Below are 19491 nucleotides of genomic sequence, written 5' to 3' on the forward strand. Positions count from 1 at the left end.
GTACAAATCCGAAAGATTGTGTTATCGTACGCATGCTAAAACCAGAACATTTATAATAAATCATACCCGGACCAGGAAAGCTATTTCCTTTTAAAAAATGTTGCTATATCTTTTATAAGGAATGCGAATGGATTTTCCCAGTATGTTCACTTCTTCCGGGTTTTCCATTCCACGTTTCAGAACTTCCGTTTCCGAGCTCGTCATATGATATGATATCATAGACTAAAACTAAACCGACAAACAGTCGACTGTTTTAGTCTACCCACAGTGAGTGTGGTCTATCGTCTAGTGTAGTCCACACTTCAAATTCCTAAGCAACAGTCTTCCTAAGACAAATGTTTTTATTATCCGCCACGCACAGCGAATGCTTTCCTCACTCGGTTTCGAGGAGAAATGGCGTGTAATTCATTTGGAGGCTACGATGACGAAAGATTCGTAAATAAAGTCGACGCTAGGCTGCTTTGTCCGATCTGTTTCAAGGTGGTCAAAGACCCAGTGCAATGCCCGAACGAACACCATTTTTGTCGCTCGTGTATTCAAAAGTGTTTGAAGGAAACCTCCGAAACCTGTCCAACTTGCCAACACCATCTCACGGAAGAAACCCTGGTCAAGCCAACGAGATTTTTTATGGAAACGTTGGATAGTCTCAAGATTCGTTGCGATTACGCAAGCCGTGGTTGTCGAGAAGTGGTCGAGCTTGAATTTCTCGATCGGCATGTCGAGAGTTGTGGCTATTCACCAACACGTTGTACAAACACGGGCTGTTCTGAAGTCATCAACCGAAACGAGCAAGAACGACATGAGAACGAACTTTGTCGTTTTCGTATCAGTGTCTGTGACGAGTGTGGAGAAAATGTAATTTGGAAATCTAAACGTGTTCACCCTTGCTTTATCAGAAAGGAAACGGACGACTTGATAAACAATATGAATGAAATTAAGCTGGCTCAAGACGAGTTTATTCGAAAGTTAATGGCCGATGTTGCCCGTCAAAATGTTGTCATTGATGATCTAAGTCGTAAAAACGAGGAAATGGGACATGAAATGAATACTATGAGAATAAACATGGAATATATTGCAACCGAAGCAACCGGAAGATGTGACTGGTTTAATGGATTCAAAAAGATTTATGTCTGCGGGGGACGTGATTATAGCGTTGTCCACAAATCTGTAGAGTCGTTTAGTTGGCCTGAGAACGCCTGGACATTGGAACCAGAAATGAACGTGCCACGATCAGCTCCTGTGGCATTTCTTTACCAGGGACGAATCAATGTAACTGGCGGTCGGTTTGAACAACCTGCAGCGGATTCTGTCGGGTATACGGACATCATTGAATGTTTGAATGTCGGCGAGGATGATACTGAATGGGTCGAGTCTTTTGTCAAGATGCCATTCAAATGCAACGGTCACGGAATGGTTTGTCGTGAAAATACCGCGATTTTAACTGGTGGCTTCGATGGGGTATTGGCTTCGGATGGAATTTACGGAATCAAATTAACTCCCCCATACACGACGAAGTTATTGTCTCATTTGCCAGAGGAAAGAGGCAGCCATGGTTGTCAGATTATTGACCATGAGGTTGTGGTGGTTGGTGGAAGCACAACAAAACAGGTAAACACCTGTAAGAATACTGTATACTCATACGATATTAACAATAATGAGTGCAAAACCTTGCCGCCACTGCCATTTCCTATCGCTGAGATGGCTACTGTTAGTTATAAAGGTAATATAATTTTGATCGGAGGTTATAACGAGAAAGGCGAAACATTGAACACAGTATTCATGTACGAAGTGAAAACAGGAAAGATTAATGCGTTGCCTTGTCTTAATCATAAAAGAGCGGGAAGTGCAGCAGTTATCACTGGCAATATCATTGTTGTTATGGGTGGGTATGACTTTCAGACTGGAACATATCTCAATTCAGTCGAGTGCTTAGATTTAAGTACCAATGAATGGAGGGAATTGTCACCAATGACAAAGAAACGAGGTTTTGCAACTGCAGTTCTTAAACCAAAGACGTGTTTTTAAGGGAACTTGTAATTAAACTAGTTGTGCTTTTTTAATAAGCAGTAGAACATCTGGGTCTGGTTGTATACGAAGGCCGAATAGGGCTATCCACCGGTTAGTGGGTATTTCAACCATTGCATGTAAACATACTGAAAACAATTTGTAAAATAACATCTTTGGAGCCATCATTTATTTATTATCAAAGGAGACTCCTTATTTCCAAATGCATAAGTATAATCAAAGTTATACCAAACAACAGCCATCTTCAGAGCGGTTGAAAAAACACTTCGGTGGTTGTATAGCGTTATACAGCTGAAGAATTTACTTCAACTTTTGTTAATAAACCTACATTTATCAGGCTTTGTTGTGACTTTTGTTGTTCCAGAAAATCTTCTCAACCGCCTAGTAATCTTCGGCTTCCCGATTCATCTGCGACATAGGAGATCGAATCTGGTGCATTTATGGCAGGTTTTTATGGCGACAGGTCTGTCACTCCCGCATTATCAGGTTTTCCAAGGCAGCGTCTCCCTCGTACATATTAGGCTGGATTTCCACTTGCAGAGAAATGGTTCGCTCTGCAATATTTTGCATATTTTCTTTTGAAATGAGAACAAACTGAACTGATTATTTCTATCAGAATGCGAAAGAATATACGCAAATATTTCGCCAGCGAACTCTTTCTCTGCATGCTGAAATCCACCCTTGCAATGGCTAATATCTCATCCCCAGTTAGGTTGATGTGATGAAGCCGGCAAAGTAGAAGTGTGTACTTGGATGCAGCATTCATATTTGATACCACACAATGCCAAAGAGGTTTGTTTCTCAGAAACCAAATGTGTTGATGTGCATATAAATAAACACAAACTGTCCACACGGCTATACTGCGCCTATATAGACAATTTGTACATAATACACTCCTAAATGAATGTCTAGGGGTAGTCTACGTCTTCTACGATAGCAGAACTGATCTCCAAAACTATCACGACCGTTGAACGGTTGTATTATTTTACGCGTGTTAAAGCGAGAGCATTTGAGAAAAGCGCCTTCTCCAGCCAGAAAAGCTATTTATTTCTACTGCATTCTTTAGTAGAGTTTTGCTAAGGAATGTTGTTTGCTGAAAGACGCCCACGCGACTAATCGATTGATTAAGTTTAGTCTCAAGATGGAAGGATTTGTTGAGTGGAGTAATGCGGAAACGCGGACTGAGGATAAAGAGTATCCCAATTCCCAGCAAGAATAAATGTTTAAATGTTTTTTTAAATAAATAATACGTATATTTATTATCCTATTTTCTTTAAAAAGCGGATAAATGGATTTCAGTTTTCAGTTACAATGTCTATTAACTTATTTCAGGTTAGTTTCATGCAATAAAACGAAATAGATGCAAACAGTAGGCGACTATTTTCGACTATTTCCAATTCTTCCTGGTGTCCCATTCCGCGTTTTAGAAATTTCCGTTTTCAATCGATATAACTTCCTTTGAGACAGTCATGCGATATCGCTACTTAGACTTAGCATCTGAACGTATTTTGCAATACGAAGAAGGAATCATTCTAGAACTAAGGCTTTTATTATCAATCTCACAAACAACGAATCGAACAAGCTGCGAATGTCTTCATTCTGTTCGGAAAAGAAATGGCGAGGAGAAGTTCATTTGGAGGCTACGATGAGGAAAGATTCGTAAATAAAGTCGACGCTAGGCTATTTTGCTTGATCTGCTTCAAGGTGGTCAAAGACCCAGTGCAATGCCCGAACGAACACCATTTTTGTCGCTCGTGTATTCAAAAGTGGTTACAGGAAAGCTCCAAAACCTGCCCAACTTGTCAACACCATCTCACCGAAGAAACCTTGGTTAAACCACCGAGATTTTTTATGGAAAGTTTGGAGCGTCTCGAAGTTTTTTGTGATAACGCAAGCCGTGGCTGTCGAGAAGTGGTCGAGCTTGAATTTCTCGATCAGCATGTCAACAGATGTGGCTATTCACCAACTTGTACAAACACGGGCTGTTCTGGAGTCATCAACCGAAACGAGCAAGAACGATATGAGAACGAACTTTGTGATTTTCGTATCATTGTCTGTGACGAGTGCGGGGAGGAAGTGATATGGAAGTCGAGAGCTGTCCATATCTGCTTCATGCGGAAGGAAATCGATAATTTAGTCAAGGAAAGAAAGAATCAAGACCGGTGTATTCGAAAGTTGACGGCCGATGTTGCCCGTCAAAATGTTGTCATTGATGATCTTCGCCGTAGAAACGAGGAAATTGTATATGAAATGAATGATATGAGAGCGGAAGTTCGATATACTGCAACCGAAGCGACCGGAAGATGCGACTGGTTTAATGGATTTAAAAATATTTATGTCTGCGGAGGACGTGATCTTAACGATATCCACAAATCCGTGGAGTCGTTTAGTTGGCCTGAGAACGCCTGGACATTGGAACAAGAAATGAACTTGCCGCGATCAACTCCTGCAGCATTTCTTTACCAGGGACGAATCAATGTGTCTGGCGGTCGAATTGGGCTCATTGGAGCCGACTCTCTCCAATATACGAACAGCATTGAATGTTTGAATGTCGGCGAGGACGATGAGGAATGGGTCGAGTCTCTCGTCAAGATGCCAATCAAATGCAATGGTCACGGAATGGTTTGTCGTGAAAATACCGCGATTTTAACTGGTGGCTGTTATGGGAACATTTGTTCGGATGGGATTTACGAAATTAAACTAACTCCCCCATATACGACAAAGTTATTGACCCAGTTGCCAGAGAGAAGATGTTTCCATGGTTGTCAGATTATTGACAACGAAGTCGTGGTTGTTGGTGGAAGCACAGCAAAATTTGCACGGGACAATCGAAACACTGTGTATTCGTACGATATTAACAATAACGTATGTAAGACCTTGTCTCCTTTGCCAATTCCTATCTCTGCTATGGCTACTGTTGGTTATAAAGGTAATGTAATTTTAATCGGAGGTACCGACGAGAAAGGCGAAGCATTGAACACAGTATTCATATACGAAGTGAAAACAGGTAAAATTAAGATTTTACCTCGTCTTAATCATAAAAGAGCTGGATGTACCGCAGTTATCACTGGTAATATGATTATCGTCATGGGTGGTTATGATTATGAAACTAAAACATATCTCAATTCAGTCGAGTGCTTAGATTTAAGTACGAATAAATGGAGAGAATTACCTCCAATGAAAAGAGAACGAGCTTGGGCGACTGCATTTCTCAAAACAAATTCTTTTAAAAGGGACTTTAGTGAATGAACTATATATAGTTGAAATTTAATGGAAGTGATTTGAATCGAATAAAATTTCTTATTTTTGTCTATTTTTTTCTCATTAGCTGTAAATGTACTGAATGCTCCTACTTTTACATTATGGTTTAAAAGCAGATAGAGTCGCATCAAAATTGAGTTGTACGGTCAAACAGAGCACCCTAAAGAATCAGATAGATTCACTCCACATCAGTGTTGAGATATCTCAACTGTCGTTAAAAACTGATATTGCTGCGCGTCACTAACGAAGCTAGATTCAGATTATTTTGCATCAAGAGGCGCCATTTTTTAGTTTGTTATTTCGTTGAATTTGGTTTCGAGTAGTTTTCAAACTCATATCAACCATATTTGTGTTCTAAATAAACAAGCATAATTCAAATCATGGTGGACACAAAACCCTAGCATTATTTCACTTCGATCTAATTCTTAATTAAATAGCTAATACGCCAAAGAATAGTTATGGATTTATCATTCTGACGAATGGAAACGAGTGCCTACACAAACTTTCTCATCTCGTTAAATGCGGAACATTAAAAATGTGAGGTTTGTACGCTTGTTAATATACTTTCAGTACGTGAACACATATATTCTCAGGTCATAACTACCAGGTGTAAGGAGGTGATTGTAACTTAGGAATTTTTCCCATGGTTGTTTCCCGTGAATTTTTCCCACATGCCAACTATAGTTTGACTTCTGATAATAGACAGTGTTACATAGCAACATGCAGGTAATAGCCACAGGTACACATAATAATTGTAATAGAGGTGTTTTAATAATACCATTCATGCCGTTAATGATTTATACTCAATGCTCTGACTCAATGCTGTGTAGGAATCGTTTGAATTCGATTTTAAAGCCAGAATGTTTATGGGTTGACATAATATCGAACTGTTGATCATCTTCACTAAGAAGAAAAGCCTGCTTGTAACTTGTAAGTTAGAGCTTCCAATGTTTCTTCTAACAAGCTTCAAAACAACCCATACTGGGGATTTCATAGGACTCTCGTTTCATCTTGGATCTTATCTGAACACGTAGGGATAGTTTGGGTTATTGCTTAATAATGTTCACATGTGTAACTTCATGTCGGCACTGGTTCAATAGACAATATTGAACCAAAAACAAAATGTTGCATCACGGGAAACTTTGATAACACCTGAAAAATAAAAAATATGTGATGACTTGCTGAAATGTATTATTGAATAATTGCTGTCCTGTCATAATCTGATAATGATGATGACGTCATACACACTGACGTCATGGTACACAGATTTTGTCGACACAAACTTCTCATTATCTTTTAAAAAATATTCTCATCTATCAAAACGGTAGAATGTTGGAAAAGTAGTTTGATTGGCTCCGCAAAATTAACGAACCAATCAAATTAGTCTGTCCGCGTTTGACGTCATTATGAGAAAAGGTCTATTGTGGAATCTAGAAAAGAGATAATACAGTGAACTAACCTCGGCTTTGTACATTTTTAACAAACCACTATTAACTTTACTCCAAGTTTGAACACTGCTAATCCCCCAGAGGGTGTTAGAATGCTCGAAAAACGGTCCAGTTTTTACCTAGTTGGAGACACAGTTGAATATTTTAATATTTAATGTAGTTAAAAAACGAGTCAGCGTATTGCCCGGTGGACTTTTACCGTCAAAAATTCCTCAATTTTGAAGCTCACCTCGTGAATGTTGTTAATACAGTCGAAGAAGAGGTATTCATTTTTATTAGCGTTACAAACTTTCTGCTCCGGTATCGAATTTGGCCTCAAAGCATAGTTATTATCTAAACAACAAATATAACGAGATTTGAATGTCGCTCGAATTTCTAAGTTACCTAATTTGTGCAATCTGACTGGACGAGCGATCTAGAATTCTGATTAGAGGAACGACTTTTTCCACCAATGAAAAATAGTCGTTCCGTATTTTGGCGGCAATTTGTTTGCAGTTTTTCAAGATGGCGACGAAATATATGAGTGAGATTCTGGTGAGATTTGGAATGAACAAATTTTCAGCACAGAAACTTAAATTGAACAAAATTACGAAGTATTAAAATATGTTTCTCGCTGCACCCTTGTCTTTGCATTTATAAGCTTGAATTTGAAAATATTTTAGGTATAGTTTACATATTTAAATCAGGCTGTTATTGAAGTGTTTTTTTTTACTTTCCTCAATGGATATATATTTGCAAGTGGGGAGGAAATGTTATATTTCGGATTAATGCTTTTGCGATCTAACCATCGTAGAACGGTAGATATGTGTTTTTTCTACCCAAGTAATTTGTGAGAAATTTCTTGAAGACTCCATTACCTGACAATTGCGCGCTTCCCCAGAAAAATGGTAGAAAATTGAAATCATCCAAACCCCAAACACCATGGCTGCCGGCTGGCTCCATCCGATAGACCTTTTGAAGGCGACGCATCAAGTCTAAATATCTAAAACAGGGGCGAGATTTTTTGGTTATTTTTTGTCGAGTTTGCCGGCTCACGAAGGACACACGAGGTGTGTTGCTTCGCTGAATTGTCACATTTCTGTTGTGTTGTTATGTGATGTGATCTTTGTGTCGTGTTGACACAGTTCTATACTGCTGGGCTTTACCTTAGCTCTCATAGTTGGGGAGGGGAGCCGAGTCGAATTTGCTACTGGAGGATAGTTCAAATATTTTCCCAACAAGGATACCTGAGCTGGGTATTATTAAAGTATTCGCTATTTTTTTTTTTGTAAGGTGTTCCCAGGGCAGATTTGTAGAGGAGGAATTCACACCAGTTGCTAGGCTTGGGTTGGGGTACAAGTAAAGAAAGGCACTACCCTGTTTTTTTCACAGCTCCAGAGAACACTGAATTTCTTTTAGTACTCATTTTTATACATAATTCCCCTAAACTTGAATAATGCCTGAATTAATACCTAATTTAGACCCTTCTTCACCCACTCCTCTGAACAAGGCTTGAGAGTGTGAACTCTCTACACCCCCTCCCCTCATCTCCCGGTAAATCTACCTCTGCCACATTATGCAGTATGTGTGTGTGACCTGTATCCCAGTGACTAAGCTTGCCTTTTAAAAATATGGAAAACTGTAGCGGTATAGTCACTTTCTTGTAAAACGTTTAATTTATACAGGCAACAAAGAAACGCTGTGAAGGATGCTTCATGACCTACAAAAGTAAACAGCAGATTTCAGTGTGGAAATAACAATAACTGAGGTTTGCATACTTAAATGTCTTTAACTGAAGTTCAAATACTAGCAGAAAGCCAGTTTCACTAGAATTACCTGAACCATAATCAATTCTTGTTTTATTACCAAATCCATCTGTAAAATTAGCAATGGATACCTTACAAAAACATCATTTTTAATAACACATGAAATCTCAGGCACTATATGGCATGTTGGCAGCTTGGAAGGGCAGCTAGCAGGCTACAGGGACAAGCTTAGACTGATCTCACCTTTAAAATAGGCTTGTAATTCAAGTATCGCCCCTGATTGGTCACTTGGCAATAAATCTTTCAAAAGTGTTTCACTCTCCTGGGAAAATGATTGTTATGTTAATTGTTAGAAAGTGTGTTGAAAATATCCTCACATTAAAAAGGTGTGTAAATATGTACACATGTAAGCTCTCTTGCTTATTCAAAACATGCCGAAATACTTCTGAAATACAGAAATACTTCACACAACATACTGTTTCAAGTTTTGTGAACCAGTCTCGATAAGCTGTGTTGCCAAATCTGACTGGTTGATCCACAGCAGGACATTCGTCTATCCATTTATCCAAAATCTCAAGAAGTTGAACAACTTTTTCACACTTCTAAACAAGAGAATGATGTTGGATAATGAAAGTACAAAACATTTTAAACATTGACCATTCATCGCTTCCTTTCTGTTAGCTCTTTCGGTCAACTGCATTGATAATACCTCAGACTTGATGTAATCACTTTGCATTGTTTTTTCTTTCACTGCATTATTTAATGCCATTATGAACCCCAGAAACTCATGATATGCCTACGGAAATAGTAAAGTAATGATTTCAGCTAATTTAGCTAAGAAATTACGCACCGAGATCGTTGTATTTAGGCCTCAGAATATCTTATTCTGCCCAATGTCAAGCAATTTTACTATTGCAAGGTGATGATGAGATACAATCTTGCTTCATGTAGATGATTGCTGTTGGTAGTTGATGGCATTTCTAACAGTTAGATTAGCAAATATTATATATCATGCATCACGCATCTCAAGTTAGCCCATCATATTGCTGTGTGCAAATCTTTTAATAATTAACAAATGCCACTTGCTGATGTTAGATTATGAGGTTATATTTGCTACCCACTAAATTGGCTGTATTCACCTACTGACAAGTAAAATCATCTGGCATTGTACAGACTATTATTATAAATAATACCAGCTACATCACTAACTGTAGTTACCACATAACCCAAGTGCATTACTGCTAATGCAAAAATTCCAAACACTTTCCTTTGCTAAGGAAGATCCTTTGCTCAAGACGGAGCAAAATTGAACGGCAAAGCGCATTGCACCTAACGAAATTAGCTCAAAATGCGCGGTTTAAAATGCGTCAATTTTACAGTCTTAAATTATCTTTGAACAAGAATTAATATTTCAAATTCAAACCTGTGATTTCAACCAACGAGGCATATCGATCGGAGATAGTATTTCACGTTTTGGCTCCATATAATTCATACCCTCCATGATAGCAACTCTTGTGCAAAAATAACTCGGTAAAATTTATTGTAAAAGTGTTGAACATTACCTTGTTTATATATTTTTTTGACAAAAATATTACTATTCCAAATTCTACCGAAGATACGCCGATACGCCTTCGGAAGTTCCCGGACGTTTTTGCCGCAATGGCGCAATCAGGCGGGAAATTTATCAAAACAAAATACGATTGCCCTTTAAATTGGTGGGCTCCGAAATGCTTGGGGCTCTGAACTGAAATTCTTGAGTATAGAATGGAGTGGTAGGGTCATGCCACAGTACGCAGCTGTGTATTATTTTGCAAATAGTGTAATGTTAGTAAAACACAAAAATATTGACTGAACTAAAACTTTGTCCCTTCAGGCGCCGTTAAATAGCCTCTGCGACGCAGGCTACTGTTACACAGTGCAATTTTTCTTTGAACTTGTAATGCAATTCTACTTTTGAGAGATATAAGTTTGGCCACTAAGAAATTTTTTCTCCACTCTCCATGTACGTTTCCTAGTCTTACATTTTGAATACTCTGTACTAATTTACATCTTTTAAAAGCAGGATTGCAATGCAGGTTGCAAGAAAAATTGCACGGTGTAACATGACCTTTTTAAAATGACAAGGCAAAAATTGACAGGTCATTTTTACCACATCCCACTGATCTAATAATACACTGGATAAAGCAACTATGACTATCAGAAATAAAGCCAGAATTAAGTCGGAAAAATTCTGAGGCTGTATCTGATCTGGTCTGATCATAAACAGGATATACGAACTATACCCATATATAAAAAACGAAGCCTCTATTAATGTTTTCAATGTGTCCAGTCATTGCTGAGTTTGAAGACTCTTAAATGTAACTTTGTGTGTTCACAGTTTTGTTAATTTATTAACTCTTTCACTTTTATCTTTTTCACACATTCACTAATTTGACATTAAAAAAATCACTTCAATGTATAAAAGGATAATTACATAATACCACATTTTTATAGATAATGTTTCCTCTTGGTTAATTACTATTATTATTTCTTACCCCCCTTTGTATCATTTGTATCATTCTTCTTTCCTTTACCTTTTTCGTTCATTCCATATGCCATGTCTTTTGGACTCCATTCTTCAATTGTCGGAATAATGTTTCGATTTTCAGAATCATCATGCTTTTCTCCAATTAAATGACTTTCCTCAACAGCATCAAGTTTCTTTCCTACCCTCTCTCTCTCTTCTCTCTCTTTTTTCTTCGCGTTTTCTTTCACTAGGTTCTCTGGTGCCTTGTCTAATGTTTTCTCACGCCGGGTTCTCTCTTCACTGACGGCAACCCTCGATGCTTTGAAAGCTTTTTCAGCCTTTTGTTGGCCTATTCCTGCCTTTTCGACATCATCCATGAAAGTCAGCTTGAAACTTTTGATCAGAAATAGAGCAGAACACTCCTTTCTAACTTTAGCCAAGGCTAACCTGGCATCCACCAGCTGGATTCCTTTCAATATCTGCGGTTTGTAGGTCGTCATAGCGTTCACGTCGTTCAAGCATTTCTTCATCATTGTACAATGATTTTTGCCGTTATTCGTCCATCGCCCTCGAATTCCATTAATTGATTTTCCAACGTATACTTGCGTTCGACCAATTTCATTCAATTCTAGTTTTCCACCAGCCTCAAAATCTTTGTCGTCGAGAACGGCCCAATAAAGAGTTGGTGTTTTCAAAGCTTTCTTCAGGCTGTCATCGTCACCTTCATGGATGTCTGCATTTTCTTCAATAAAAGTCATGATATGCGTGTTAATCCAAGACAAATAATCATTGTTTTCTGGGTTTTGAAAAGTATCCCTTTCAGCATTCCAGATTTTCCACCCTTGTGATGTTTTTATAAACACTTCGGGACATAACCTTTTTTTAGGGCAGCCACACAGTTCTAGAAATTTGTCAGACATACGTTCCCTGTATAGCGTTGCCAAGGTCCAAGCTTTCCTCGGGATATGATGTAGGAACTCTCTTGACTTTTGCTCTTCGCAAAATTGGTAAAATGTATAATCATTTGGTTTTCCATTCATTTCGTTCCAGCTGATGTTATATTGACGCTCGATAAGGTTTTTCGCAAACTCCTGCGAAACACCTTCCTTTAAACCAACTGCTATATCCAGAGGAGACTTGGCTTTTCCCAGCCATGTCTTTATATCTCCTTTAAATTTTGGTTTTGGGGAAAAATAATCAGACAACTCTTTATTTTCATCAATGCCAAGCAGCGAATAAAGTTCTGTTTCTTCTTCCTCGTTATATAACAGGCTCAGATTTACTTTATTTTGGATCGCTTCGTTTACTGCTACAGCAAATAGTTTCATTACTATTTCTTGGTTCTTGGAAACATCGTTATCACTAGACCAACAGTAACCACAGGCTTCAAGCTGACCGTGCATCTTTGCGCAGGAAGTTTTGTTTGTTCGAATTCCGTTCGCAATAGTCTTCAAGTTCCCCAGAATTGACTGGAGATTTGGAGTATTTTCGTCCGGAGCCATTTAGTTTCTTTGGGTTCACACAAACGTTTACACTATCTTTCCACGTAGCAAAACCTCTCTTAAAATAATGTATATTATATTGATACGCAAGGCTTTATTGTGTTCAGATGTATATGCATATAAAATATGAAAATACTTGTAAAATAGGAAATATCACCTGCCAATGACGGTGATAAATAATTCATTTTTGCCATCAAAAAACTCATGAGTAAATACACAGTAATATAATTTTCGCCAATCGAATAGATCCGCCCCTGCTTTGGGTTTACACAAACGTTTACACTATATATATATATATATATATATATATATATATATATATATATATATATATATATATATATATATATATATATATGTTTCCAAGTAGCAGAACCCCTCTTAGAATAATGTATATTATATTGATACGCAAGGCTTTATTGTGTTCAGATGAATATGCATATAAAATATGAAAATACTTGTAAAATAGGAAATATCACCTGCCAATGACGGTGATAAATAATTCATTTTTGCCACCAAAAAACTCATGAGTAAATACACAGTAATATAATTTTCGGCAATCGTTAATTGCTTTTCCTTTCATGCATGGCATTTCGTGAGATCGAATAAAGTAGTGAGGTGAAAACATCAATCAAACTGTCAGAACGTGCGCATCTGAATCAACAGTCGTATGTCGTTGCCAAGTTTAACTGTCACATTAAAAAATATACATGCTTTAAGCAAATGCGAGTTCTCATGTCAATCAATTGTGCAAGGTCGCGCATTTTAATTCGATAAAATTTGGAGTGAAAATAGTTTAAATTGAAAGATATTGTTCACAGAGATATTGTTTGTAAATTTTGCTAGTTGTTGATGATAAATATTTTAAGTTGTGAACATTTTTAAGTATTGATCGATTGAGCAGAAGACCAACTCGACTAGTGCGACAACGCCTTAAACAAACAAGATTAAGACGCCTTAAACAACGCCCAGCCACATTTCCTACTTACAATGCTGATTGGTTGGATAGGGATCAGCCCACTCTTGTTGATGACGTGTGCAAGTTTCCCTCAACCTTTACTATAAAAGGGGGTGCACAACACCCGAACCTTCAATGGACCAACGGAGTAAAAACCATATGAAACGTTGAAGAAGCTCAACAAGAACAGACAAAGAAGACGCTACAGAGAATGACGAAGATCCAGAAGACAAAGAGCCGATCCAGAAGCCAACATTAATGAATATCAGTTCAGCATTGTAAAGATCTCTTACCTCGCGTAGAAAATAAAAGCTATTTAACAATATTAACCAACAAATCATGAACTCGACGACAATATCTTCGCAGACATACTGATTTCTAATTTCCGTTCTAGGCAACAAAAGGTTCTCATGCAGTCCAAAGCAACTTGTTTTGTAATGTAAATATTTCCAAAAAGGCCAAATATTAACTGCCGTGTTGCTTCAAAAGAGCGGAAACTATAACACGCTCTCTTATGTTCTGTCAATGAAAGAATATGAGAGTTATACTTGTTCTCAGCTATATCGTGACTGAGGTAATCGAGTAAAATGAAGTAATATTTTAACATCTAATACGGGGGTTTTGTGAGTAATATTCGGCTGGGCAGAAAGGCCGCCCGCAAAAAATACATTATACCCAACTTTATTAAATCCAGTTCATTACAAAGGGTATCCAATGACACCATACAGTTTTTACAAAAAATATACATTACATTTTGTATCATAATACAACAGACGACACGTATACACTTATAGAACTTACCCGCCTCCCTAAATAACTTCAAAAATGTTTAGAAATGGCGAAGGTATAGCTAGCTATATTTTGACTATAGTTTCAATCTAGCGTTGCGATACGTGGCATATGAAACATACATTTTGCTAATAACAGAATTCGACATGGCCAGTCACGCGTTATATAGTTATATATCACGCAATCTATTATTAGATTGGATTACTAAGTTGATTGTTACAATTTTAGAATATAATATGAGGAATCTATATCGAAAATTTTTAACTGCACATTTTTCTATTTATATTGATAATGACTTCTATTTACAATTCATTCCATATGCCATGTCTTTTGGTTTCCAAAAATCATCTTTTCCAAACCTTATACAAACCGTTTCCAAACCGTTTCCACAACGCTGGTCATGTTTTTCCCCTCTCGGTGATTTTTTTCAGCTTTTTTAAGTTCACCTTCATCGCGAAAGGTTTTGATGACAAAAAGAGCAGAAGGCTCTTGTCTAACTTTGGCTAAGGCTAACCTGGCATCCACCAGCTGAATTCCTTTCAATATCGGCGGTTCGTAGGTCGTCATAGCGTTCACGTCGTTCAAGCATTTCTTCATCATTGTACAAAGATTTTTGCCGTCATTCGTCCATCGCCCTCGAATTCCATTAATTGATTTTCCAACGTATACTTGCGTTCGACCAATTTCATTCAATTCTAGTTTTCCACCAGCCTCAAAATCTTTGTCGTCGAAAACGGCCCAATAAAGAGTTGGTGTTTCCAAAGCTATCTTCAGGCTGTCATTGTCACTTTGTTGGATGTCTGCATTTTCTTCAATAAAAGTCATGATATGCGTGTTAATCCAAGACAAATAATTCTTGTTTTTCGGGTTTTGAAAAGTATTCCTTTCAGCATTCCAGATTTTCCACCCTTGTGATGTTTTTATAAACACTTCGGGACATAACCTATTTTTAGGGCAGCCACACAGTTCTAGAAATCTGTCAGACATACGTTCCCTGTACAGCGTTGCCAAGGTCCAAGCTTTCCTCGGGATATGATGTAGGAACTCTCTTGACTTTTGCTTTTCGCAAAATTGGTAAAATGTGTAATCATCTGGCTTGCCGCTCAATGTATTCCAACTTATGTCAAATTGACGCTCGATAAGGTTTTTCGCAAACTGCAGCAAAACACCTTTCTTTAAACCAACTGCTATGTCCTGAGGAGAACAGGCGTTTCCGATCCATGCCTTTATCCCGAGGTCTTTATATGGGGGTGGTGGACAAAAAAATTCAGACAATTTTTTATCCTTAGCAATGCCAAGCAGCGAACAAAGTTTTGTTTCTTCTTCCTCGTTATCTAACAGGCTCAGATTTACAGCTTTATTTTGGATCGCTTCGCCAACTGCCGCGACAAATAGATTCATTACTATTTCTTGGTTCGTGGAAACATCGTTATCACTAGACCAACAGTAACCGTAGGCTTTAAGCTGACCGTGCATATCTGCGCAGGAAGTTTCGTTTGTTCGTATTCCGTTCGCAATAGTCTTCAAGTTCCCCAGAATTGTCTGGAGATTTGGAGGATTTTCGATCAGAGCCATTTAGTTTCTTTGGGCTTACACAAACGTTTACACTATATATCTTTCCAAGTAGCAGAACCCCTCTTAGAATAATATATATTATATTGATACGCAAGGCTTTATTGTGTTCAGATGTATATGCATATAAAATATGAAAATACTTGTAAAATAGGAAATATCACCTGCCAATGACGGTGATAAATAATTCATTGTTGCCACCAAAAAACTCATGAGTAAATACACAGTAATATAATTTTCGGCAATCATTAATTACTTTTCCTTTCATGCATGGCATTTCGTGAGATCGAATAAAGTAGTGAGGTGAAAACATCAATCAAACTGTCAGAACGTGCGCATCTGAATCAACAGTCGTATGTCGTTGCTAAGTTTAACTGTCACATTAAAAAATATACATGCTTTAAGCAAATGCGAGTTCCCATGTCAATCAATTGTGCATGGTCGCGCATTTTAATTCGATAAAATTAGGAGTGAAAATAGTTTAAATTGAAAAATATTGTTCACAGATATATTGTTTGTAAATTTGTTGTGTGAATATATTTTGTGAACATTTTTAAGTATTGATCGATTGAGCAGAAGATCAACTCGACTAGTGCGACAAGCCGACAACGCCTTAAACAAATAAGATATGAGAGCTGGAGCGATCTTCTAACGCCCACCCACATTTCTTACTTACAACGCTGATTGGCTGGATAAGGATCAGCCCACTCTGGTTGATGACGTGTGCAAGTATCCCTCAACCTTTACTATAAAAGAGCGTGCACAACACCCGAACTTCAGTGGACTAGCGGTATTGAACATCACCTATGTTTATATACTTTTTCACAAAATGACAAAAATAGAACTATTCCAAATTGTACCGAAGATACGCCGATTGTATGCCTTCGGAAGTTCTCGGACCTTTTGCTGCGACCTGGATTCTGGCGGGAAATTCATTAAAGCAAAACACAGTTGCCCTTTAAATCGCAAAAACGCCCCCCTTCTTCTCGAGTTATTTTTGCATTAGAGCTCACTCCCCAAGACACCTCACTAGTATGAGGTATAGATAGAGTCTTTTGTTCCTATTAGTTTAATAGTTCCTTTTCTTAGGAATTACGATTCCTAGGCACTTTGTGGGTATCAGGCTCTTGGAATTCTGTGTAAGGCCTGTTTCAAACGTCGCATTTTGCATGTGTCGAGTACAATTCTAATTAGATTCGACCCTAAAACAATAATCCGACCGTCATTTCCAATGTCGCATTTCGCATGTGCTGAATTCAAATATTTGCGGGCTCTATTCCTTAAGGCGATTCTCCATTACCGTCCGCTTCACCCGCGCGGGCGAAGCGCGCTTTGTTTTTCAGGCCGGTCACGGTCGCATGGACAGAATTTCAAAGGCCGCTTCGCCCGCGCGGGTGAGGCGGACGGTAATGGAGAATCGCCTTTATGATCAGCGACAGTCCGCTTGGGCGTAAATAAAAAATGTCATAATTCTAGAAATCCTTTTCTTGATATTATTTTCCTAATACTCTTGCCTAAATATATTGCACTTTATGCAATATCCAATTGCTTCCCAGCCGCTTCCAGCAAGCCAGCCTTGGGATTCTTCGTTTTGTTCGTGTACTGCGCAACCATTACAAACCGACGCGGTAGGGAAATGAATTTTGTCAACTTTCATGCACACGTAATACAATATGATTGTTCTGGTTCATTTCTTTTGTCTACGGCCTCCATATTTCCTTACTTGTGCCTTTCAATATCATAACATGCATGATGTTCTTTGTCTTTTTCTTCAAGCGAATTGAATTCGACACATGCAAAATGCGACCTAAGAAACCACGTCCCATCCAGCTCGCATAATGCGACCGGAACAGTCGAATTTAGCATCACGGTCGACCGCAATTAAAAACAGCGAATTCAATTGTTTCATACGTCGCATCTCGCATGCAGATAATTCAAACAATTGTATTCGACACATGCAAAATGCGATGTTTGAAACAGGCCTAAGGATCAAAGTAGATAAGAAGTCTGTAGTCCGGAGGAAAAGGCTGTAGAGCTCTTCTGTCAGTTCTGTGGCCGAAAGTTTCAACCCCAGTCGCTGACCAGCGCGCGCGCGTCTATATAACGCCGGATCCATTGATACCTAGTTTTAGTGGTGTCAGCTTATCAAATATCAGGGAATAATAAAATCCACGTCCCGCTTCATTGACTTTAGCAAGACTCCTGATATTGTCAACAAAGCATCCAGCATCCTGTTCAACAAAGAATTAGAAGTTAGCATGTCCATATTTCTTTAAAGGTAGGATATAGTGCGTTAGGTGAATGAACGCCTAATTTGAATAATATCTTTAATATTCATCTTTAGTTAAAAGATACAATGGATTTACAACGAAGAAAATAATTAATACAATATAATATATTGAGTATAACTAACTATAAGTAAACTACTAAACTGTTAAAGTATTAAATTTTGAGATTCAAATAGAATATTCAACCGTCTACAATCTAGTTCAGACTTATTAAAAAGTGCAATTGCTCTTGGAATAAAAGATTGTTCTGAATTTGTTCATGTCTTTTAGCGTGCAAGGTAGGCTCTGGGATGCCGACATTTCTTCTCAGATCATATTGATGAGATAATGGCAGAGGGATATACCTATGGCAGGGATGGGTGACATCACCATATCCAGAACTAGCTGTGTGAAAATATATGATTATGGTTCACAGTTTTTCTAAATGATTATGACTGAGCGTTTGCTCAGACTAAGCGAAACAGGCGAATTCAGTTTTTGAGCAATCCTAAATAAAGTAGCCTGCACGAGTAAAACATGACATTTTGTAACAAACCTACAAACAAATTGTGTTCGCACTGCCTCTGCCAAGGCGAAGCTGTTGTCGAGTTTGGACAACTTGCTAAAAAGCAGTAACAAACTTTCAAAATGAATCACCATGAAGACTTGTCAGAAGGCTTTTTCAATGGGTCTGGTACAAACATGATACATGATACAATATTGATACAATCTTGTGTTGCCAAGTCAGATTAATTTTTTAACAAGGCTGGTGATATTGCTCTCGAGCCTGCTTGAAGCTTGTCATGAACTTGTTAAGCTGAAGAAACTTGGAGCAAGCAGTCCGAACTGACAGAACTCATCCTGTGTCAAGCTTGTGAACAAACTTGTTACTTGTAATTGTGTACCATTGTTATGAGCAGAAAGAATGTCCAGTTCAACCATTCACTCCCAAGAGCGCTGGCTGGTTGTTAAAAACAGTTCATTCCATAAGCCATGTTCTTCGGCTCCCATGTACAATCATACACGTCTTGTTGTATAATGTTCGTAGAAGAATTATCTCTTTTTCCCTCTCGGTGCTTTTTCTCAGCTTCTTCAAGTTTCGTTTTAGCTTCTTTTTTCAGATTAGCCAAAGTGATTGTTGCTTTTTCCCATTCATCATCCAACCTCTCTTCCTCTTCGCTATCTGTTGCTTCAAAATAGGCTTTCTCCGCCTTCTTTACGGCCATTTCTGCCTTTTCGAGATCATCGCCAAAGGTTTTGATCACAAATAGGGCAGAACGCTCTCGTCTAACTTTGGCTAAGGCTAGCCTGGCATCCACCAGCTGGATTCCTTCCAGTTTTGACGGGTCGTAGGTCGTCATAGCGTACACGTTGTCCAAACATTTCTTCATCATTTTACAATGATTTTTGCCCTCGTT

At 38.2% G+C, this 19491-nt stretch overlaps 3 protein-coding genes across 3 annotated transcripts; 2 read left to right on the forward strand and 1 right to left on the reverse strand.

The window, feature by feature from the left end:
- Nucleotides 1-236: 236 nt before the first annotated feature.
- Nucleotides 237-2357, forward strand: LOC114529190 (kelch-like protein 5). Its single transcript, XM_028550958.1, has one exon. It carries the CDS (start codon nucleotides 394-396, stop codon nucleotides 2023-2025), a length of 1632 nt encoding a protein of 543 aa, XP_028406759.1. The 5' UTR covers nucleotides 237-393; the 3' UTR covers nucleotides 2026-2357.
- Nucleotides 2358-3497: 1140 nt separating this feature from the next.
- Nucleotides 3498-5310, forward strand: LOC114529147. Its single transcript, XM_028550898.1, has one exon. The coding sequence runs from the start codon at nucleotides 3640-3642 to the stop codon at nucleotides 5272-5274; it is 1635 nt and encodes a 544-aa protein (XP_028406699.1). The 5' UTR covers nucleotides 3498-3639; the 3' UTR covers nucleotides 5275-5310.
- A 734-nt stretch (nucleotides 5311-6044) lies between these two features.
- On the reverse strand, nucleotides 6045-10098 carry LOC114529083 (serine/threonine-protein phosphatase 2A activator-like). Its single transcript, XM_028550811.1, has 10 exons — nucleotides 9903-10098; nucleotides 9189-9275; nucleotides 8956-9081; nucleotides 8723-8801; nucleotides 8550-8588; nucleotides 8334-8433; nucleotides 7592-7716; nucleotides 6964-7067; nucleotides 6746-6853; nucleotides 6045-6438 (listed from the first exon to the last, which is right to left on the reverse strand). Exons 1-10 carry the CDS (start codon nucleotides 9978-9980, stop codon nucleotides 6364-6366), a joined length of 921 nt encoding a protein of 306 aa, XP_028406612.1. The 5' UTR covers nucleotides 9981-10098; the 3' UTR covers nucleotides 6045-6363.
- Nucleotides 10099-19491: the final 9393 nt, after the last annotated feature.

The sequence above is a fragment of the Dendronephthya gigantea genome, unplaced genomic scaffold (assembly GCF_004324835.1).
Source record: "Dendronephthya gigantea isolate DGI-Jeju-01 unplaced genomic scaffold, DenGig_1.0 000053F, whole genome shotgun sequence".
Classification (NCBI taxonomy): Eukaryota; Metazoa; Cnidaria; class Anthozoa; order Malacalcyonacea; family Nephtheidae; genus Dendronephthya; species Dendronephthya gigantea.

Excerpts from the sequence above, each read along its gene's own strand:
- LOC114529190 (XM_028550958.1), top strand. The coding sequence starts at position 394 with ATGGCGTGTAATTCATTTGGAGGCTACGATGACGAAAGATTCGTAAAT.
- LOC114529147 (XM_028550898.1), top strand. The coding sequence starts at position 3,640 with ATGGCGAGGAGAAGTTCATTTGGAGGCTACGATGAGGAAAGATTCGTA.
- LOC114529083 (XM_028550811.1), bottom strand. The coding sequence starts at position 9,980 with ATGGAGGGTATGAATTATATGGAGCCAAAACGTGAAATACTATCTCCG. Across the intron at positions 9,276-9,902 it reads CTCGTTGGTTGAAATCACAG|GCATATCATGAGTTTCTGGG; the intron begins GTTTGAATTTGA and ends CTATTTCCGTAG. Across the intron at positions 8,434-8,549 it reads AAGAATTGATTATGGTTCAG|GTCATGAAGCATCCTTCACA; the intron begins GTAATTCTAGTG and ends TTACTTTTGTAG.